Source organism: Musa acuminata, chromosome BXJ3-11, assembly GCF_036884655.1.
Source record: "Musa acuminata AAA Group cultivar baxijiao chromosome BXJ3-11, Cavendish_Baxijiao_AAA, whole genome shotgun sequence".
Taxonomy (NCBI): domain Eukaryota; kingdom Viridiplantae; phylum Streptophyta; class Magnoliopsida; order Zingiberales; family Musaceae; genus Musa; species Musa acuminata.
In genome coordinates this window covers 10271721-10295564 of record NC_088359.1, presented here as the reverse complement: position 1 = coordinate 10295564, position 23844 = coordinate 10271721, and the positions used below count along the sequence as shown (strand labels likewise).

Below are 23844 nucleotides of genomic sequence, written 5' to 3'. Positions count from 1 at the left end.
GACATGCTTACATGAAACAACCAAATGGATAAAAGTATTTTTCTTGAAAATTCTTGGTTTGATGAATCTATTTTATCATCTTTTTATGAATCTCTTGAAAATGATTTTGATTTGATGATTTGAATTTGAATAAGCTTTATCTTGATTTTTTGAGATTTATAACTTGAGATTTACTCTATAAAAATCGAGATCTTTTATCCTCAATGTTTCTTTTTAGCATCTACTATTCAAATGAATCATGATTGGTATCATTGCTATATTTCTTCTTATCGTGCACTAAAGAAAAAAATTTCCTAAATGAATTATGATTTTTCGGAACCAAAATTCTTATTATGATTCATAATGAATTGAGAAATTTTATATGCTTGAATTAATATCTTGTTCTCCTACAAGATTGAATGAATTTTATCTATATCATGATCTCATAAGATTTTCCTTTGATTATTTAAGAGGATATTTTTCAAAAGAAAACATGTCGTTTGGTATTATCTTTTCATGATATAATTTTTATGCAATTACTTGTATTCATGAAATATTTATTTCATCATCAAAATTCTCTTGATATTTTGAATGTGATGAAATGAAATAATGTATTAAATACAAATGAGAAGTTAATGATCATGCATGATAGAATGTAATGAATTTTGACATTTAGATACCATCATTTGAATAGCTATGATCATGTTGCCAAAATGATATATCATGAATGCTTGAATATCATGTATGATATGTCCATAGTGATGATTGCTTTATTTGTATCATGCATAAAAAATGAAAGGTATAGTTTTGAAATTGTGCATGTTCGAATTTGAAAATATGATGATGCATAATGATGAAATTGTGTAATGAAAATATTAAACATTTTGAAACCATGTTTTAGTGTCATGCACAATGATCATGCTTAATAAATTTCAAAATTATGCATGATGAATCTTGCGATTTATGGATTATTGATTTTTACCATAATAAAGGTGCCTTATTGATCTTTGTTGTAATAAATCTCACACTTTCGGTTTTAAACATGATACATGTTTTTATTTGACATACATGAAATAAAATCATATGAATTGAAACAACTAAAAAGAAGAAAATATTTTTTCTTTGAAAATTTATTTTTCTCTATCTTATTGATCTTGATGATTATTATGATAAATCTATATATACCATTTTGAATCTCTTGAAAGTAATGTTGAGATTTTGATGAATTTGACGATTTGAATTTGAATGAATTTGTATTCAAATTATGATTTTGATTTCTTGGATTTACTACTTGAGATTCTTTTTTAATCACAATCTCTTCTTTGTACACCTACAATTTTTGTTATTTATAAAAAGAAGAGATTTGATAAAATGAATCATGTCTTTTGTAATTCAAGAGGTCTTATCTTTCATGACATGATGCCATTGGATTTATGGCTTGTATGCCTTCAAATAATTGAAATATTTTACACTATTTTGTTCTTCCCTTATTCTTTCTTGTTTATAATGATAAAATAAAAAAAGTTATGATCATGCATGATAGGATGTAATTTGATAAATTAATACCATCATGATATGAAGCATTTATGATTTACAATGATGCATGCAATACTTGTGCTTTCTAATTATGATGTGATGTATTGCATATGATGTAAATCATAATTTAAAATGCTATGAGTTGTTGCTAAAATGATGTATGTTGATTTAATGCTTTGTGTCATAAATACTCTGAATGATGAATGTTTGGTATTATGATCAAAATGTTGATAAATAGTTAAAAATTTTAGTGTCATGTATAATATGCTCATAATGTTGATTGATTTATTCAATATCGTGCATGAATGAAATATAATGTTTTTGAAAAGGTGCATGTTTTAATTTGAAAAAATAATGATGCACGAATAAGATTGATACTTACCTTTGTCATAATTGATGTAAAAGGTCTTCTCTTCTTTTTTACAATGACAAAGGGGGAGATAGCTAGCTTGCACAAGACAAGAGAAGCAAAAAATTACAAATGTACACATCGCAAAAAGGGGCAAAACTTATTAGCTTGCTCATCTCAAAAGCAAGAAATGCTATCTTGTAATCTTAAGCAAATGTGCTATCTTGCTTATCTCAAGAAGCAAAACTTACAACTTGCACATTGCAATAGGAAGCAAGAATCATGAACTTACATAAGAAAACTATCCTGTATTTGCTTTCAAAATTTTTGCTAGCTTGTATGTAGTAAAACTTGCATATCGTAAAAATTGCTAGCTTGTAGTCTAAAGAGAAGCAAACAGTTGCTATCTAAATATGCTTAACATACTAAACATGCACTTTGCAATGGAAGCAAAATTGCAAACTCAAACATTGCAAAGGAAGCAAAATTTGATAGCTTGCAACTTGTATATTTCAAGAAGCAAGAGTTGCTTTTTGAACATCTCAAAACTACTAGCTTGCATGTTTTAAAATATTATAAAATGTTGTGAAGTAGGACTTGCTATCTTACTATCTTGCATATCTAAAACTTGATAGCTTGTATATTCTAATGTGATATAGCACTTGCTAAATTTTTGCTAGCTTGCATGATGTAGCATTTGCTAAATTTTCAAGCTTATAAATTGCATGATGATAAGTTGAATTCTAATATGATAATATCAAAATACTTGATATTATGTTTTTTCATGCAATAAGTTGAATTCATATCTATCAAACATATAGAAAGTGACACTTCTCCTTTTTGTTGATGACAAAGGGGGAGAAGTATGATCATGTTATGCATGATGACGTGTTGCAAATACTCATAATGAATATTTGTAATGACTTGAATTCGGCTTGAATTCAAGGTTCTATCAATATGGCATATTGATAGAAGGAGTTTGTTTAAACTCCGGGAGTTAAGGTTAACTCTGTCATTAAGTGGTTGTCATCATCAAAAAGGGGAAGATTGTTGAATCTCGTATTTTGATGATGAAACCACTTGATATGTGTTTATGATTTAATTTACGTTTTGAGTGATGCAGGATGCTTCAATCAGGATGAGACAATTAAAGTAGAAAAATCATGTTGTGCCGGAGGAACATGTTAGAAGATTGGACGTCGGGCCGGTGGATCGGTCGACATATCGACAGAAGGCTTCGGGCCGTGGATTCGGGCATCAAGCCAACAAGAGTGGGTATTGCACCAAGGATATCGGAGTTGTGGAGTCAACTGGCCGATTGGGCAATAGGCCGCAAGAGAGGACGATGCGCCAAAGAATCGGACGAAGCATCGAGGGACCAATGACATGCCGGACAATTTGATTAATTACTTAGGATTAATTGTCTCGATCAAAGTTTTGTTTTACATGTGTAGGATTAACTACGATAGCTTAAAGACATAAAGCAAGTCTACCGGAGTCAAGTGTTAGAACCCTTGCAGATTCTAAACTTGGGGTTGATCTCTTTAGGGGATCGGCCTCCTTGGAACTCTATAAGGGTTCCTCCCTCTAAGTTGTTGCTCAAAGGCTGCAGAAAAGATTCATCTATTGCTTATGAAAAGAGGAGGAATACATGACTATTTATAGGGCTTCTAAACCCTAACTCCTAATAGGACTCCTACTCAAGACTCCTACTTCTAACCAACTCCTAATAGGACTCCTACTCAAGACTCCTATTCCTTTACAACTCCTTATTCTTCTCTAAGAAACAACCTCCTAACCCTAGCCGGCCTCTTCACCTCTTTAATAGGGGTCGGCTTAGGTAGGTTTTACATGAATGTCCCTCTCAATTAGGACACTCCAAGCTAAAGTCCTAACTACTTGATTAATTACTTAGGATTAATTGTCTCGATCAAAGTTTTGTTTTACATGTGCAGGATTAACTATGATAGCTTGAAGACATAAAGCAAGTCTACCCGAGTCAAGTTCGATGGGTGTTCGAGAGTCCAAAGATTCGTCGGAGATGCTGCCGGAACCAACCGAGAGGAAATCGAGGACTTGTCGGAGTTTTTAGAAGTCCGCCGAAGAGATCATTGGAGGTTCGCGAAGATCACCAAGAAGGCTCGGCTACTCGCTGAACTCGCCACAAGATCGGGAGCCCGCTGGGAGTCCATCGGAAGAAATCCGAGGGTGTATCGGAAGTCCGCTGGAAGATCGCCGGAAAGCTCGCCGGAAGGAAACTCGATGTTGTCGGTTATAAAGATCTGCTTAGGACTATGTCTTAACTTCGTAGTTTGCATGTAATTAGGGTTAGAATTAAGAAATAATCCTATATCCTGGTTAGGGGCTAAATGGGCCCGAATATGACTTGGTTTGGGCCAGATCTAAAGCTCAACCAATGACCCGTAAGGTCGGGCAGTGGAACCGCCGGGCTGGGCGGTGGCATCGCCCAGAACCCGAAGGATCAGGTGGTGGTACTATCGGACTCCGAGAGGTCCGGCGGTGGCACTACGGGACTGGGCGGTGGCATCGCCAGTACACTATCAGTGTCAGACACTGACAGGCAGTGGCACCGCCAGCATCGGGAACCCAAAAGTAATTCAAATTTAGAGCCCAAATTTGAATCCTCTTGGGGCCTATAAATACCCCTCAATTCTCAGAAGAGATAACAACCTTCGAGAAGTTAGAGATTGAGATAAAGCCTTAGCAAAGTCTTTAGCAAGTCTTGTTTTTAATAGCTTAAGTGTTCACCTCCCTCTTTCTCTTTGAAAATCTATAAGAGTGTGAACCACTTGTAAAAGGTTGTAAGAGGGGTATTTGTCCTTCCACTTCAAAGTGATTTGCTAGTGGAAGTTGGGAGTCTCATCGAAGAAGGCTTCGCAAGTGGATGTAGGTCATTTTGACCGAACCATTTTAAATTAGTATGTTCCTTGAATGTGAGTATTTAACTTTCTTAAACTGTTATTTACATAGCAGCAAGCTTTCGATTTTTATCTTCTCACTTTACTCAAGCTACTTTCACCAAGTCATTCATTGTCGAATCGAAATCTCTACGCATTTACAAAATCATTTTCAAACTTACGAGTTTTAATCCGCTGTACTAATTCACCCCCTCTCCCCCCCCCCCCCTTCTTAGGTAAAGCCAAGTAAGGTAGTTTGCACGAAAGATAAACAACAAAACAAAAATGTAAACCGTTTTATAGTAGTTCGGTCGTCATGACCTATATCCACTCCACTGATACCTCTACCGTTGAGGCTACCAGCATCCACTAACGATCTTCCTTCAATGGGCGAAGATCAACTACCCTTATAAATCGATTTTCCTTTTGATAGGTTTAGGAGAGAACTTTTACAACCCTCACAACCTCCTCTCTTTGTTGAATCTCGTATTTTGATGATGAAACTACTTGATATATGTTTATGATTTAATCTGCGTTTTGAGTGACGCAGGATGCTTTGATCAGGATGAGACAATTAAAGCAGGAACATCATGTTGTGCCGGAGGAACATGTCAGAAGATTGGACGTCGGGCCGGTGGATCGGTCGACGTATCGACAGAAGGCTTCGGGCCGTGGACTCGGGCATCGGGCCAAGAAGAGCGGGTATTGTGCCAAGGATATCGGAGTTGCGGAGTCAACTGGCCGATTGGGCAATAGGCTGCAGGAAAGGACGATGCGCCGAAGAATCGGACGAAGCGTCGAGGGACCAATGACATGCCGGACAACTTGGTTAATTGCTTAGGATTAATTGTCTCGATCGAAGTTTTGTTTTAATTGTGCAGGATTAACTATGATAACGATGAAGACATAAAGCGAAACAAAGTGTCGGAGTCAAGCGCGATGGATTTGTTGCGAGTTCGAGAGTTCGACGGAAGTCCGAAGGTTCGTTTGGAGTTCGCGGAGCTCGCCGAGAAAGATCGGAGCTTGCCGAAGAAGCTCGTTGGAACTCGCTAAGAACAAATCATGAAGTCTAGGAGCTTGCCGGGAGTCCGCAGAATGGTTTCCGAGAGTTCATCGGAAGACCGTCGGAAGTTTGCCGAAAGCTCGCCAGAAGAAGTCTTGACTTGCGGACTTTGTAATAGCTTATAAAATGTCTTTAAAATCATAGTTAGCATGTTAATTAGGGTTAGGATTAGGTGTTAATCCTATAACCCAAGTAGGGGCCAATTTGGCCCAAGTTCGGACTGGTTTGGGCCAAGTTTGGAGCCAAACCAAGTGAGCTGAAATAGTGAAAGAGGTGGCACCGCCCCAGCCAAGAGGTAGCACCGCCCAGGCTATGTCTCCCAGCGAGACTGGGAGGTGCAACCGCCCCAGCCAGGAGGTGGCACCGCCTGAGCTCAGTCTTCGAGCTCTGGCAGAGAGGTGCAACCGCCTCTGTCAAGAGGTGGCACCGCCTGGGCTCAGTCTTCGAGCTCTGCCAGGCGGTGCAACCTCTCCAGTCAGGAGGTGCAACCGCCTGATCCCGGAATTTCGGGATTTGATCGTTTTGAGCTCCAAATTTGAATTGGGTTGGGGCCTATAAATACCCCACCCATTCAGCACTGAGAGAGCAAGAACTCAAGCCGAAATCTTGATCTTTTCAGTGGTTCTTAGAGCTCAAAACTGCTAGTTTTCCTTCTCCTTCTGTTCTTCAAGTTTGAGCTGTAAAGAGAGGAGAGAAAACATTTGTAAGGGTTGTCTCCTAAGCCCATCAAAAGGAGTGAATCTGTAAGAGGGTAGTTGGCCTTCGCCCATTGAAGGAAGGCTCCTAGTTGACGTCGGCAACCTCGTCGGTGGAGGAAGCCAAAAGTGGAGTAGGTCAAGGCTGACCGAACCACTCTAAAATTTCTGGTTTGCGTTTATTTTTTAGCACTTTATCATTACTGCAAACCTCCTTCATTACTACTGCTCTCTGCGCTTTCACGAACAAGTTCTAAGTGCTGTTCTTCCGAATCTGCATTCAGACGTAAATTCGTGTTTTCGTACATTACAGTTTACGTTTACGTTTGATTCTGCAGAATCGTCTTCCGTGCTTTTACGAACGAGTTTCTTTGCAGTTTACACTTACATTTTGATTCTATTGATAACTGCAAACTGTCCTCTACAATTTTACGAATGAGTTTCAACATTTAGACGTAAATCTGCGTTTAGACGTAAATCTGCGTTTAGACGTAAAACTGCGTTTAGACGTAAATCTGCGTTTAGACGTAAAACTGCGTTTAGACGTAAATCTGAGTTTAGACGTAAATCTGCGTTTAGACATAAAACTGCGTTTAGACGTAAATCTACGTTTAGACGTAAAACTGCGTTTAGACGTGAATCTGAGTTTAGACGTAAATCTGCGTTTAGACGTAAACTGCGCTTAGACGCAAAACTGCGCTTAGACGCAAACTGCGTTTAGACGTAAAATTGTGTTTAGACGTAAATCTACGTTTAGACGTAAAACTGCGTTTAGACGTGAATCTGAGTTTAGACGTAAATCTGCGTTTAGACGTAAACTGCGCTTAGACGCAAAACTGTGCTTAGACGCAAACTGTGTTTAGACGCAAACTGCGCTTAGACGCAAACTGCGCTTAGACGCAAACTGTGTTTAGACGCAAACTGCGCTTAGACGCAATCTGCGCTTAGACGCAAACTGCACTTAGATACAAACTGAGAATTAGCTTTTGCATCATAATAGTTTTTATTGAACGAACGCAGCTTTTGTTTTTAATCGCTGTAAGATTTCCGCTGCACTAATTCACCCCCCCCCCCCCTCTTAGTGCTCTCGATCCTAACACTCTTAAGCTTCTGTAACACTTTGAGTTTGAGAGGAGTTCACACAAGATTACAATAGCGTTTTCTTTCTTTTTCACTCTCAATTCTTGTGTAAGTTAACCAGGGATGAAAGGGGTATTTATAGGCCTCAAGTAGATTCAAACTTGGAGCCTAAAAAGATCACATCTCGGGTTTCCCGAGTCCTGGCGGTACCACCACCTGAGAGACTGTGTCTGGGCAGTACCACTGCCTGACAGTCTTGGAGACTGAGTCTGTTGGGAAATCTGGGGGGCGAAATCACATGCGCAGCGAAAGAACAAGAAAACAAAATCCCCTATTCCCAAAGAGATGTTCGTCGTCGTGCAAAGATTAGTGCGTAAAATCCGCGAAACTTAAAACTGCATATAGAGTTGATTGTGTTACCTAAGGAGATTGTATATCCTTATTTCCTTGCAGATCTTTAGGAGAGAGTGAAGGAGGTCAAGCGTCCTCCTCTTTAGCGATGATCCACACAGCAGGGCTGCAACAACGCTCCTCAAAACTCCAGGCCTACTCTAAGGTGGAGAGGGGGAGGAGAATAGGAGAGGCAAGCAAAGGCTCTAGCCTATGAGGCTCTGAATCCCTCTTATTTATAGAGGTCTATTATCAAAACCTAATGGATCATCCCCTAGTGGGTATTGGATCTATATCCAATTACCCAAGTCTTTTAGATTAGTAGATCTCTATCCAATAATCTCTCATGGGCTCTTATTGGATCTCCTCCATGGGATCCAATAATTCAGAGGCTTATTGGATATCTAATAAGACAGGGGCTCCGACGGATATCTCATATCCGAACCTCTACTCATCGCAATACTTACCATATATGTGTGACCCTCTAGGCCCAATATCGAGCTTGTCGTGAGTCATATCTGTCAAAACTCCTTCTAACTTAGTGAATTATTATCTCTATAATGATTCACTCAACTCATTGACTACGGACGTACTAGGTCACTACGCCGTAGTCCCTAGACAATACAGGGGAATCTAATCCTTTGGACATGTTTGTCCTCAATTACCATGTACCTATAGTCCCTCATCCATCTAATATTCCAGAGACCATATATCGAGCATGGTACTGCCAGACCCATACGGTTTGTACTCGAGTCTCGCTCTAATCGGATTCTCCCGGAGAACTCTTTCTCTCTCAACCCGAATGACCCTGGCTAGGGATTTGTCTAAGCAATAACACATAGGATATTCCTCTTATGACACTAAGAGTGGATGATCATCTATCAACACTCAATAGCCCTCGTAAGGTCGACTGTCACTCCCAATGGCCAGTTGTACTAGATCTGGGACAACCAAACCTATAAGTCTGGTATCAAAGAGTGGAGCACTTATACAGGACATCCTTGATAACTCAAGTCTAAGAACCAGATATACCACTAGGACTATAGAATTGTTGTCTAATAATAAGGCATCATCAACCATCCAGCATTCCATAAGCGGATCAATTAGTGAACTCATTCTCCAATGAGCACTTGTACTATATCCCTAGTGTCCCCACACGAGCAGCTATGAGACCAGCTACATCCATCATATGGACAGGTATACAGCACACCAATCTGTCTGGTTATCACGATGTCCCTCTCGAGTAACCAATGATCGGAATTATTTAGGATCTGTGTTTAAAGGTGAATCGGTCTCATTATTGTGATCTCATCACGATTTGATTCCCATTACACGAATCCAAGGACATCACAATATATACATGCATATATGCAATAATCAATATAAAGTGATAAATGGCATATAATAAAACCAAAAAGATTATGTGTCAAGTCACACGTGCCATCACTTACGTGATTGGCTTATTGGGCACCTATGACTAGCAGAGTCTGGGTAGTACCACTGCCCAAACCGATGGTACCACCGCCTGACACAATCTCGGAGACTATACCACGATGGTTCCACTTGTTGGGTCACTATTTTGGCCTTTCATTGGGCCCAACACGGTCCATACATAGGCCCAACTGACCCCTAATTGGATTGGCCCAATTTTAATCTCAATTATATGTTAATTACGAAATTTAAGGCATACACTAAGCAAATTCGGTCTGGTTAGTCTAGGTTTCTTCCGATGAGCTTCCGATGAGCTTCCGATGATCTTCCGACGAACTTCCGACGATCTCTCAGCAATGTTCCAATGGACTCTCGGCAAGCTCCTAGACTTCACGACGATCTTCTTAGCGAGTTCCGACGAGCTTCTTCGGCAAGCTCTTGGACTTCTCGGTTAATTCTGGCAGAACTTTCGACGAATGTCTGGACTTCCAACGAACTCTCAAACTCCGAATGAAGTCTTATTCTTGACTCCAGGACTTCATTTTGCTTTATGTCTTGATCATTATCATAGTTAATCCTACACAAATAAAACCTACTTCGATTTAGACAATTATTACAAAGCTTAAATCATGATGTTCGGTATGTCATTGGTTCATCGATGCTTCGTCCAATTCTTCGGTGCATCATCCTCTCTTGCGGCCTATTGCCCAATCGGCCAATTGACCTCCGCAACTTTGATTTCCCTGGCATAATTTCTACTCTTCTTGGCACGATGCCCAAACTCATGGCCTGAAGCCTTCTGCCGATATGTCGCTTGATCCTCCGGCTCGACGTCCAATCTTCTGACATGTTTCACTCCGGCCCAACATGATTCTTCCTGCTTTTAATTGTCTCTCCCAGATCGAAGTTTCCTACGTCACTCAAAACGCAGATAAGATAAACGCTATCAATTGGTTTTATCATCAAAATTCGAGATTCAATACTATGCATTAGTCTATGGTCAAACGAATTTTGTAATATGTTAAAGGGACATCTAATCATGCCTTTGTCAATGTTGATTGGGTAGGGAACTTTGATGATAGAACATCCACGTCGGTATATTATTTTTCTTAGAGCTAATCCAATCAGTTAGAGTTCTAAGAAGCAAAAGATAGTCGCATGGTAAGCTGAATATCGTGCCATCACCACTATTACTATAGAACTCAATTAGGTCACAAATTTGCTTAAGGAACTTAACGTCAACTCTACCCTTACTCCTACAATATATTTTGATAATATTTGAACTACATATTTATATGCTAATATAGTGTTCCACTCACGCATGAAATACATTGTCATCGTCTTCTATTTCATAGGAAATTGAGTTGTCAGACATTAACTACATGTGTCTCACATACATATGGCTGATCAACTAGTAGACTCACTCACAAAGTCTTTCGCTCATAAATTATTTTTATTGTATCGGTCCAAGATTGATATCCTTGATAGAAACTCAATTTTATAGGGATATAATAGCAGATAAGATTTATGTAACTGTACGATGTAATCATTCGATTAAGACGTGTATAAATAAATATTATATTTAATAAATTCGATCGAAGTTTTGTAATTACATTCAATCTTATCGATAACGACAGCTTGGTGGCAGACAGCATCAGCATCAGCATGTACTTAGAGCTAGGAAGAAGCAAAAACTTTGGCCACATTAGCAAGGCTGTGAGAGCACATCAAAAGCTGACTTCCAAGCACATAGCTTCTTCTCACGCCATTCCAAGATTGTGCCCAGCTTTGAAGAAAGATGAGACATTTCTGGGGGGCGTTCATGAAGTGGACCTGTTGCAGTCACCATTAAATCCCCCCACGTTCATGAATTCTTTACGACAACGTGCCTCAACCAACACTCAACCTCCCCCTACCACATACTGAGCAGTCAACGATGCACACGTTTTTACCCACCGTTCCAGCTATATAATGTTTACCGGCACATTTTAATCTTATGCAACTCGGATTTATATGGATCCGTCCCCTATTTCATATTGCATCCAATATAAAAGCTTTTATGAAAGCAAAGAAATCATCATTACAACTTACGAAGATAATGCGCTCATTTTATTGATGCTGTACTGTTATTACAATCAGACTAACCCATTAAGATCATTATGGCGTGACTGTTGGCCATACGATAAACCTGGTGTTTTATTTATTGACTTATCTTGGACCGGCGAATCATTCTTTATGGTCAGGTCGGGTCGGGTCGGTTCAGCTCCTCCCTGAGCCGGGCCGGGGAATGCGGAGCGTCGCGCCCGCCACGGACCCCGCGGCCTTGCACGAGCCGTACAAGTCGAAGAGCGCGAACCAGCCGACGAGCGCCGCGACCTTCCGCCGGACAGCGACCGCGCCTCTGCATCTGTCGTCGGCGCCGTCGCCCTTGGCAGGCGGGGGGCCCTTGGCGCACTCGGCGAGGGCGATGGCGAACGGGTCGGCGGCGGGACAGTCCGTGACGGGGAGGGAGCGGAGGGGTGGCGGGCGCGGGAGGGCGGGGCGGGCAGCGGGGAGCGCCTTGGGGTTCTTGGCGATGCCGGGGCGGTGCTCCCACGAGAAGGGGACAGCGGAGGAGCAGAGGGAGGGCGAGGAGGCGGCGACGGTGGAGAGGGAGCGAGAGCGGGAGCGGCGGTGGCGGAGGCGGCGGATGCGGCAGGGGAAGATCTCCAGCGGAGATCCTGCGGCGGAGGAGTCGGCCGGGGACGATTCCTTCATGGCGTCGCCGCCGGAGCGGTGAATACGACGAGCGAAGTGGCGGAGATGGATGGATGGCGTGGGAATTTAAACGGGCGACGCTTCGTTGAGATTCGTGCTTCCGTTGATGTGGAATGATATCGTTGTCGTTCTGTGTGTATGTATTCTTTTGACGGGCCAATAGTGACGACACAATAATGATAATGGATAAGGAAAGACGCCGCTCTTGTTCTTCCTCACAATAGCAAGGAAGGCGTTTAGAGTTGTCGTTAAAAACAGATTCAGAATGACTAACATTTTTCCTTCAATTAGAAGAGTAGCCAAGAAAGGGATGTAGTCTCGGGCGAACGCAGAGCTCATGTTGAGCATATATAGGGGTTTAGTGGAGGACAGTATATAGACAAACAAAGATTGAGGGTTTATGTAATAGTTGGGTGCTATAGGAAAAAAACCATTTGAAAAGAATAAAATACATAAAATCCCAAATTAACGATAATAGATTCATCCAATTTTATAAATCTATTTAAGTTTTGCCTGCAACTTGAACGGAGATCCTCCCAAATATATATATATATATATATATATATATATCGAATATAAATTGATTTATTTATTTTTGAATCACATTTGACTTGGGTGCTGTATTGCCAATGCTAAAATGTTGATGCTATATTAAAGTAACATTAGCATTCTAACATTTGCGAGGTGTTGATGTAATTTTTAAAAATTTTAAGATACCTTATGATAGCATCTAAAATCATAATTTTGTTAATATGTTTTAACGAGAAATCAACATGATTTATGTCTTCAATAAATTAAATTTTCATTTATTTTTTCTAAAAAGCATTTTATATTTATTTGTATGATTATATTTTTATTTGTTATATATTCAGGACATACAATTTTTTTTATAGGATTACATTTATTTATTTACCTATTTTTAATTTAAATAAAAAATATGTATTTATTTTTGAATAAATATTAATAATATTAGAAGGGCAAATTTATCACATAATATTTAATAAAATTTTAAAATATAATATTATCATATATATATATATATATATATATATAATTTTATCTATCATTTACCAAGCACTCAAAGCATTCCACAACTCTATATTTACTCCAATCTTTTTCTTCACATGAAAATGTGTTATCAAACAAAACCAAAGACAAAACTTTTCTATATTTACTCAAATGTGTTATCCACATGCAAGTTTGCATTTTTAGGCTAAGCACTTTTACTAAATCCACAACTCTATATTTACTCAAATTTTTAGGCCAAACTATTCTTCTTAATAATATAGTATCATAGTCATATGTTCATTCTATTATTTATATCTTTTCATCTTGACTTGTCCATGGCTTGATGTTTTAATCTTAAAACATCAATTTTGAGAATTCCAATATGAATATGTCATTTCTATTAATTTACTAGAATAATCCAAAGACATATTATCTTTATATTCTTTTAATCTTGTTTTCAATCTATTCTCATCGGTTGTAAAATATTTATTTATTTTATTTGATTTTTGGGTATCTGGTTATTATTTTTATTTCCCTTTTATTGGGCCCATTTAGGTGGTGCACAAATTAGATTTGATTATGATACGTTTGTTGTGGGTTGATGATGTCTTCAAATTAATGGAATAGTGGAAACATTTGAGATGAGTAATAATGTGGTAGTTATTGCGTCATATGAAATTATAACGGCCAACGGTCATTTTTTTTGTTTGTTATGTTTTCCTTCTTCGTTGGTGGGAGGCACCATCCGACGGTGGACGCTCTCATGGCGACGTCTCCGCAATTGCCTCCGCCCCTCTCGCCTCCCCGCAAATCCCCCAACCATCGGTACCCTAACCCTAACGCTCACCCTCTCACTCCCCTCTTCTTCCTCCTCCACCCTTCACTTTTCCCTCCTCCTCCTCCTATGGCCGCTTCGCCCTGCTTCCGCCGCCGCAGCACCCACGCCGACGCCGCCGGCCGACCCCAGCTCCGGCGCGGAAGATGAGGGCCATCGGATCCACCACCTCCTGGGTTCTCCCCTTCCGCCGCCGCCCGGCGGTCACCCCGCCACCGGCCTCCGTCCTCCTCCACCTTCGCCGCCGCCCTTGGCAGCCCCGCCGCATCCTCGACCCCGGCGGCGACGCTGTTCTTCGCTGGAACCGCATCTTTCTCGTCTCCTGCCTCGTCGGCCTCTTCGTCGATCCCCTCTACTTCTACCTCCTCTACATCGGCGGCCCCGCCTGCGTCCGCATCGACGTCAATCTCGGCATCATTGTCACCTTCTTCCGCACCGTCGCTGACCTCTTCTATCTGGGTCACATGCTCCTCAAGTTCCGCATCGCATTCGTGGCGCCCAGCTCAAGGGTCTTCGGCAGAGGCGAGCTCGTCACGGATCCCCACCAGATTGCCATGCGCTACCTCAAAGGCGACTTTGTCATCGATCTCATCGCTATGCTCCCCATCCCCCAGGTAGGTATTCTTCCTACCCGCCAATTCAAATATCTTCTTCTTGTTCTTTTTCTCGGTGTGTTCTCGTCCTATGCTATATAATCTTGTCCGACCAGCAGCCAAACCTTGAAACAACGTAGCAATGCGCCATATATATATACCTTGCTCAATCCTCTGTATAATGTACGGTTGATCATTCACAGAGATAAAACTGATCATCCATGCTAAACAAACAAACTGACTATTCCCAGGTGCCCATATATTAAAATGCTGTGGAACGTCCAAACTAGATTTATGAGTTGTTTTATATTACAATGTGCATTGCTTTATGTGTCTATTATACAAATTATCTCGAGTCCTGAACAATTTAAATGTGACTTTCCTGTTAATTCAACCAAGAGTAGGTTAGATATATCAATCAGGATACAGGTAAAATCTTCAGCTGTGTACCATTTTTAATCATTTCAGGTACCTGAGTAGGCAAAGAAGTTGTGACAGGGAGCACAATGGATTCTCTGATAGTCCTTTCCTCTGAAATCTGGTTTACCATGGACTCGTAATAGATTATGGATAGGAACGGCAATTGTAACCCAAACCTCTGTTGCAACAGCTCTGTTGGGTTTGGTTTGAGTAGCTTTGATGATGTGGTTGGAACATAATTTTCAGAAACCAGGTCAGGTCCCATTCCATTCCATCCTCGTATGCCCCACGCCTGAAAAAATTATCCCCTTCTATTATAATTTAATAAAAAATTACATATCTGATTAGTTATCCACAATGCTATGGGCTGGGGAAAACTGAATGATTAGATTTGGTGCAGGTCTAGCTAGAGTGCCATTAGATTTCTTAACCTTGATCAGGGATAGGACAAGATTTTTGAGTGGTGGAGCAGGAATGAGTTATGTTAAACTCGTCCCTTCTCGCTCCATTTTCATTCCTTGTGGAACCAATTTGAGGATGATACTTATTACCTATTTTAAGAATAGGCACAGGACCCAGCTCTGAGAGGAACCTAACAATTAATCCTTCTCAGTGCCATTCACCAGTAGTGATGAACCCAGAATCTAAAACCTACCCATGAATGACACAAGGAAATATTGGTCGTAGGTGTTGAATCTTGGATTTTGATGATGAAACTAATTGAGAGTGTTTATGATTTAATCTACGTTTTGAGTGACGTAGGAAGCTGGGATCAGAAAGAGACAATTAAAGCAGGAAGAATCATATTGGGCCGAAGAAAAACATTTAAGAAGATTAGATGTCTAGTCGGAGAATTGGTCGACATATCGACAGAAGGCTTCGGGCCATGGATTCTCTGATAGTCCTTTCCTCTGAAATCTAGTTTACCATGGATTCATAATAGATTATGGATAGGAACGGCAATTGTAACCCAAACCTCTGTTGCACCAGCTATGTTAGGTCTGGTTTGAGTAGCTTTGACGATGTGGTTAGAACATAATTTTCAGAAACCAGGTCAGGTCCTATTCCATTCCATCCTCGTATGCCCCATGTCGAAAAAAATTATCCCCCTCTATTATAATTTAATAAAAAAAATTACATATCTGATTAGTTATCCACAATGCTATGGGCTGGCGAAAACTGAATTATCAGATTTGGTGCAAGTCTAGCTAAAGTGCCATTAGATTTCTAAACCTGGATCAAGGATAGGACAAGATTTTTGAGTGGTGGAACAGGAATAAGTTATGTTAAACTCATCCCTCCTCGCTCCAATTTGAGGATGATACTTATTACCTGTTTTAGGAACAGGCACAGGACCCAGCTCTGAGAGGATCCTAACAATTAATCCTTCTCCGTGCCATTCACCAGTAGTGATGAACCCAGAATCTAATACCTACCCATGAATGACACAGGGAAATATTGGTCGTAAGATCTGCTAGGCACAGGGTCCTGTGCCTGCTTAAAGCCAGGTAAGCACAGACCCTACCCTGAAGGTACATCAGTATGCAACAGTGGTCAACAGTGGTATATTTTCATGAAGAGAACAGGAGTTTCTGTACAATCTAATATGACAAAGATAGTCGGATATAGCATCAGGTTATTAAAGAAAATATTTTTCTATTGGTTTCTAAATTTTCTAATGAAAATTAGAAAACTAGGCTATAGAGGTTTTTTCTTTTTCTGAAAGCCAATTGGATTCTCTCTCTTTGAGGAATAAGTTAAAACTTTCATCTTTATCCTTCCAAGATATTATTATCAAGTTTTATAAGTGTACCTGAAGATGGTTTACACCGAGTGGTATCCAAAAGAATAAAGGGGGGTTACAACTTTCATAGAGCTAATGTATTTTAAGTTGGTATATATAAGAACATTTGCAGAACTCTGTTTCCTGAGTCATTTTCCTTGTCTGAAATTATTTTTTGGTGAATAATAGTAAGAAATCAATCCTTTCATTGCATAGACTTATTATAGATTTTCTGTTTGTTATTTGTTTCTCATGGTTAATTGCTTTACCCATTACTATGATGTATTCTAAAAGGTCAAAATTGACTTAAAATCTTAAGTTCCTTACTTGCTAGCTTCATATTTTAAATTTGGTACAAACTTGAACATTTTTCAGCCTAAAATAGTGATCATCAAACTGAAACACAGGATTCTTGAGATAACTTCTATGAGTGTTTAAGAAAATAAATTTTATTTTTATGGAAAAATGCATTTGTGTACTCTGTAAAATGAAATTGTTCCATTGAAAACACCAGTATACCATGCATGTTAGGGATATGAGTCTAACCCAGTAAAATATTTTGACAAATGAAATAAACTTGAACCAGATTGAGATTGTGTTGACTGGCATATGCTAAATTATGGATTTGTTTTAGATCCCATTTGAGTTGTTTAGACAGGGATATCATAGTTTATACTTTAAAGTTCTTATAATGTATTTTATTTTTAATTTGAGTTATTAAGAACATGATCTCCTTTTCTGCAATCTTTGACAACATGGCTGTGGTTCGGTTAGTCAGTAAGACTGAGAGACAATGGCCATAAATTTAGGATAACTAGTTTTTTTAATCATACAATGTAGCTTTGATCTTTAGAATATCAGAAATCCGGTAGGTTTTATTTGACGTCTAAGGCCTTTGTTCCAGGTGTTTCTGCAAGTTTCAGATCTTCATATTCATGATAAGATGGTATTGGCATGGGATCCATAATGATCATTCTATACCATGCCAATTTGCTTCTGGAATAAATCAATATGCTGATGAAAATTATATTATTATTGGACATTCTTTTACCTGGAAACATTCATGAAAATCATGAAATATGCTCGATGATGCTAATTTTCTTAAAATGAATTGGTTTTTTCTTATTATAGCATTATTCATGGACTTTAGGGAAATTATCATTTTGTCTTGATTTTTGTTCTTTTGCAGATAATCATCTGGTTTGTGATTCCAGCAGTGAGCAGCTCTTCAGCGAATCACACCAACAATACACTTTCCTTAATTGTTTTCATCCAATATATTCCAAGATTATTTCTCATTTTTCCTTTGAATGCACGGATTGTTAAGGCCACAGGAGTAGTTACAAAAACTGCATGGGCAGGAGCAGCATACAATCTCCTTCTGTATATGCTGGCAAGCCATGTATGCTTCTTTATTAGTTATCTTTTCCCAGTTATCGCAATATATTTTTCTTGAGTGAGAAATTTTGACTATCTTATCACCTATACAGGTTCTTGGAGCTTTATGGTATCTTTTGTCCATTGAGCGCCAGTACACCTGCTGGATCACAGAGTGCATTAAAGAAAATGCCACTATGACAATGCCAATGTGCAACCCTAGGTTTTTGGACTGTAGTAACTTAGAGCTGCCTGAACGGAAGGCGTGGCGCAATAGTACCCTTCTGCTTAGTAATTGTGATGCCACAAGTGATAGTGCCAAGTTTAATTTTGGCATGTTTGCAGATGCTTTGACTAGTGAGATTGTTGCAGCAACTTTCATTGAGAAGTATCTGTATTGCCTTTGGTGGGGATTGAAAAATCTAAGGTAAATCTATTGCTGACAATTTATTTCTGATTGCCATATTTTGAGCACAGTTTCTCCATTACTTGCCCCATCTTCTTCTTTCTCTTCCATTTACTTTGGTGATTCTTAAAAGGCATGTACTGAAGATGTAAAGAACAGCATAGTTTATTACAAATGTATTCATTGGATAAGGAACAAAGCTTACACAAATATCCAGAACAATGCAACTTCAACTATACCTGGGAAAATTATATGAAATCTGCCAGTAGGAGGCATTATGTACTTTTTTAACACTGACAGGATAAGAAAACTGGGTATTTAATGCTTTCTGGAATATCTGATTCTTGTAATTTCTTTGTCTTTAAAGTGCTCTTTTTATTTGTTTGTTGTCACAGTTCAGTATATTATTCCTTATAATTTGCAAATAATCATACTTTTGTCGCAAAAATAAAATGCCTTGTGACTCTTTTATCAGTTTACCTCTTGAGGATCTTAAATTAGTGCTTTATATCATTTCTATTCAGTTCATATGGACAGAATCTGGCAACAACTACTTATGTCGGGGAAACAACATTTGCGATTTTGATATGCATTGTGGGTCTTGTTCTATTTTCACATTTAATTGGAAACATGCAGGTAACATTTCTTGACATTAATTTTTATAAATTAATTTTATTGAGCCACGCGTGTTGTATCCCTCACTATATTTTCTGGATCTCATTGCTTTCTGTAGGTAAATATATGGTAATTAATGTGATTGTTCAATTTTTTGGTATAGAGATTTTGTTAAACCTGCTCATCCAAATACAGATCTGTGGATGGCTTTTGTCTTCATGTTCATTTTCCTTGTTCTAGGTTTATTGCGTCTATTTCTGTTCTGCTGATTCTTCATTATTCTTGAAAACTTATGTGCAAATACATGTATTGCTTCACCTTATTCTTTTACGTCCGTGCAATATATTATGTGTCTCCAATTGATTAAAGTCTATTGATTCTATAACTTTAATATTTTTTCAAAAGTCTTTCTTAAGTATTTCTAGGTGATCTTACTGTTGCAATTCAGTTTTCATGCCTGTTCCTCAAGCATCGTCGTGCTTTTGTTTCACTTGTCAAAGCTATCTCATCTTGTTTTCCTCCAAAGATCCAGCAGTTGATCCATGTCATTTCCATATAGTAGCATAAAAATTTATTTATTATGAAGCAGGTCTATTAGTTGTGTCCTTATTTTCTAAAAGTTCATTTCCATTATGTGTTTAGCTTGTGGCCCATAAAAATATCACCCTCTCTTATGTGGATCTTGTGTGTGTTTCTGCTGCTTTTGGATTTGGATGAGTATCAAAATGGGATCATAGAGTAGCTTAACGAATTTCAGCTGAGGGAAATTGAAGCAGTCTGCCTCCATTTATTTTGGCAGAAGAAGAGGATAGATTTGTGTTTCACCTTTCTATAGGTTTGATACAGGTCATCAAATCATATTTATGATTGAAATTATGTTTTAGAACATAAATCTTCTTATTATGTATTATCAGTTAAAATAATATGACTTAAATCATGAATTCCTAGAGGTTCTTATCTTGAAGCAGTGATAGGATCTGAAAGGTATCATAAGCTACACTATATAATTAAACTACGTAACCTTTGTTTTTAATTTCCTTCCACAATTCATAGTTTTCTGTGAAACTCCATAAGTTGGAGTGAGCTATTGTATCATTGACAATATCTATAGTTCTGGATGCTGAATCTCGAACTGAAGATGTTCTGACTTGGGCTTGCATTGTTGCAAGATGATTCTAATATAGAATCAAGTTTATGGAATCTTACATTGACTTCTCTATGTATAGTCATTGACCACCTGTACAAATATGGTACTTAAATCCTTGGGCTAATTAAGCATCTAGTGGTGGTTTTCTTTCGATGTGTTCTTTTCTTTAGAGGCAGGAGACCACAAGTTATGTCTGCCCTGTTTATAAAGACCTGCTATAGAGTGGTCAAAGTGGTTGTTTCATGAACAGGCAAAAGAAGTGTCAGGTACATAATTGTATGATGATTAATCTGATTCTACTGTGGTTATAGAGTATTAGAAAGATAAATTAAGGTGCAGTTTTGATGTGTCATTGTATGTTTTTCCACATTTCTTCCCAGCAATATGTTAGAATGACTTTGAAATATACACTTGTTATGTGTGATTGGCATTCTAAGCATCACATTTACTCAAAGTCAACATATCTGGCCAAGTGATTTGCTAGCTTAAATTATGATTTATTGGGTATCATCTTGGATTCAGTTTCTGGTTTTTGTTTTACGATATTTTTCTTCTTTGGCAGGTTCTTTGTTTTGTGAAAGAAAACTTATTTTTTGTGATGCTTGATCGCTCTCTGCATGTATTATTCATATTATGATTACAGGATCAAGTAAAACTACCTTTTCTATTGCTGTATATCATTGCACTGAATTCACTCCATGTAATTCATACTTGAAAAAAAACTCCATAGTAAAATTAATTACTTATGTTTGATTTGAAATATAATTCTAGCATTATGTCCTTTCATGTCTTGTTTATTGAACTGATCTCTGTTCTCTTGGTTGCACAGTCCATCATCATCCTTTTTTGTTCCTCTGCTTTCAGACCTACTTGCAGTCTATTACTGTGAGACTAGAAGAATGGCGAGTGAAGCAAAGAGACACAGAGGAGTGGATGAGGCATCGTCAACTACCGCCCGACCTACAAGAACGTGTTCGGCGTTTCGTCCAGTACAAGTGGCTTGCTACTAGAGGTGTCGATGAAGAATCAATTTTGCAATCTTTACCTTTGGATCTCCGTCGCGAAATCCAACGTCATCTATGTCTTGGTCTCGTTCGTCGAGTGAGTGTGGCCCTCCATTCCCGCATTCCTTACCTCTTTTCCTTTTTATATTGTCGGACTTGGATCGAAAAAAATGAGGATTACAGATCGTTTATGAGAATTTAGCTTCATGCGGTTCGCTAAAATAAGGATTGCAAGCACTAAATTGTCAGGTCCCGTTCTTCTCACAAATGGATGATCAGCTTCTGGATGCTATCTGTGAACGACTGGTCTCATCCCTGAGCACCAAGGACACGTACATCGTCCGGGAGGGTGACCCAGTCAATGAAATGCTCTTCATCATTCGAGGTCAACTCGAAAGCTCTACAACTAACGGCGGCAGGAGCGGTTTCTTCAACTCCATCACTCTGAGACCTGGGGACTTCTGCGGCGAGGAGTTGTTGACATGGGCTCTGATGCCCAACCCCAGCATGAACTTTCCTTCATCGACTCGAACCGTTCGGGCCCTCAGTGAAGTCGAAGCGTTTGCGCTTCGAGCTGAAGATCTCAAGTTCGTCGCCAACCAATTCAAACGTCTCCACAGCAAGAAACTGCAGCATGCTTTCAGGTTCTATTCATACCAATGGAGGACTTGGGGAGCTTGCTTCATACAAGTTGCATGGCGGCGGTACAAGAAGAGGAAATTGGCCAGGGAGCTGGCCGAACAAGAGTACCCCGACTATGACCCAGTACTGGAGGACGATGAGAGCCAGGATATGGAGCATGATGGGGCTCCTTTGCTTGCTGACTATGCCGATGGCGGTGAAGTCTCATCAGGAGAAACCGAAACCGGGAGCAATTTCCAGCATCTCGGGGCGACGATACTCGCTTCGAAGTTTGCCAAGAACACAAAGAGAGGAGCAAATCAGAAGATCAATCAGCTCAGTAAGGCTGCCACTAGCATCAAGCTGCCGAAGTTGTTGAAGCCGGATGAACCTGATTTCTCCATGAACAATTTGGATGACAAGTGACTGTTTGTTAGATTGTAAAACAAAAAAAAAATGTCCATAAAACCGTAACTAGGAAATTTTCCAGCCATCTTGATGTAAAAGTAGCAGTATATCCAAAAAATCTAAAACTGCTGCCTTTTGCGTTGCGTGATGACTTTGCATGTTTCTCCTTTTTCACTTTAGAAGTCACTGGGTTTCTGATGCAAAATGGATTATAAAAAACAAATGGCTCGTTACTGTATGTCAGATTTTGTGGCCCTTTATAATTGGATACGATCGGGTCGTGACACTGTAATGACACTGTAAGCTTAGATTTTACTTTAGAAAATGGTATACAGATTATTAAGAGATCACTCAATCTTTTTCACATTGGCTATATTGCCTGGTTCTTATCGTTCCTTGTGTTTTGTTGCAAGTTTTCTTATAACACGGAGATATGGTGGTGCTTATTCCTCTAAACAAGATTAGCTAACCCCCACAACCTGCATCTAAATAGACTATAAATGATCCAAACCTCAGCTTTATTTTTTAGCTGAATATAATTTTTTTGAAGATCGCCTTACATCAAAACCATGAATCGTCATTTATTTTATTTCTTGAAAGGAATAAGTAAGTTCGAAGACAGGTTTTGATCATGGTGAATCCATAATTTTTACTAGCAAAACCAATGATATCTTCAAAATAATAGTATATATATATCTATCTATCTATCTATCTATATATTTACAAATGATGAGGATGAGATTCAATTTGAAAATTTAGTATTGACATTATTAGGGCTAAAATCATATTTTTTTAGAAAAAAAGATATTAATTAAAGCTTGTTATTATTGACAGCCATATTAATTATATATCTACTGTTTACCATCCTATTTATTAGTGGATATTTATTAGTTAATAGGTGGAGATGAAAAACATATTATTGATATCCTTTCTATTGGGATTAATAACTAATTTAAGATTCTTGATATTAGCGTCTCGATAGGATAAGCAATTATAGTAAAAAAAAAAAAATTCTGATAATTAAAGTTCGGTTCATTTATAAATTTCTTATGATATAAAGACGAGAATACGTAAAGTAGATTACAAATCTTCTCCTTTTAGTCACAATCGTATTGTAAATTTAAAGATCTATTGTTATTTGATTTTAGATTTTAATATTAAAATTTTTCATAAAATAATAAATGTTTAGTTTATAATTTTTAAATTTTTCTTCAACTCTCTATTTTTTTTTCTAGAGAGATTAAGAAATAAGTATAAATTTTTCTTCACGCAGAAAACACTCATAATAGCAGAACCCTGTGATAACGTTAGAAGAACAGTGGAGAGTTAAGCTTGTCTTATCGTAGTCATCAAAATGTGTGGCTCATACGAGGAGAGGGTCAAACATATTGTCATGGAATTAAATTGCTAGTAACTGTTTGCAATGTCA

General features: G+C 38.6%; 2 protein-coding genes across 2 annotated transcripts; one reads left to right on the top strand and one right to left on the bottom strand.

Moving 5' to 3' along the window:
• Positions 1 to 11533: 11533 nt before the first annotated feature.
• LOC135652593 (uncharacterized) lies at positions 11534 to 12289 on the bottom strand. Its single transcript, XM_065173642.1, has one exon. The coding sequence runs from the start codon at positions 12196 to 12198 to the stop codon at positions 11701 to 11703; it is 498 nt and encodes a 165-aa protein (XP_065029714.1). The 5' UTR covers positions 12199 to 12289; the 3' UTR covers positions 11534 to 11700.
• Positions 12290 to 13950: 1661 nt separating this feature from the next.
• Positions 13951 to 22629, top strand: LOC103971299 (cyclic nucleotide-gated ion channel 18-like). The gene is made up of 6 exons (XM_009385291.3): positions 13951 to 14655; positions 18027 to 18239; positions 18328 to 18641; positions 19145 to 19256; positions 21247 to 21483; positions 21636 to 22629. The coding sequence occupies exons 1-6, from the start codon at positions 14188 to 14190 to the stop codon at positions 22431 to 22433; spliced, it is 2142 nt and encodes a 713-aa protein (XP_009383566.2). The 5' UTR covers positions 13951 to 14187; the 3' UTR covers positions 22434 to 22629.
• Positions 22630 to 23844: the final 1215 nt, after the last annotated feature.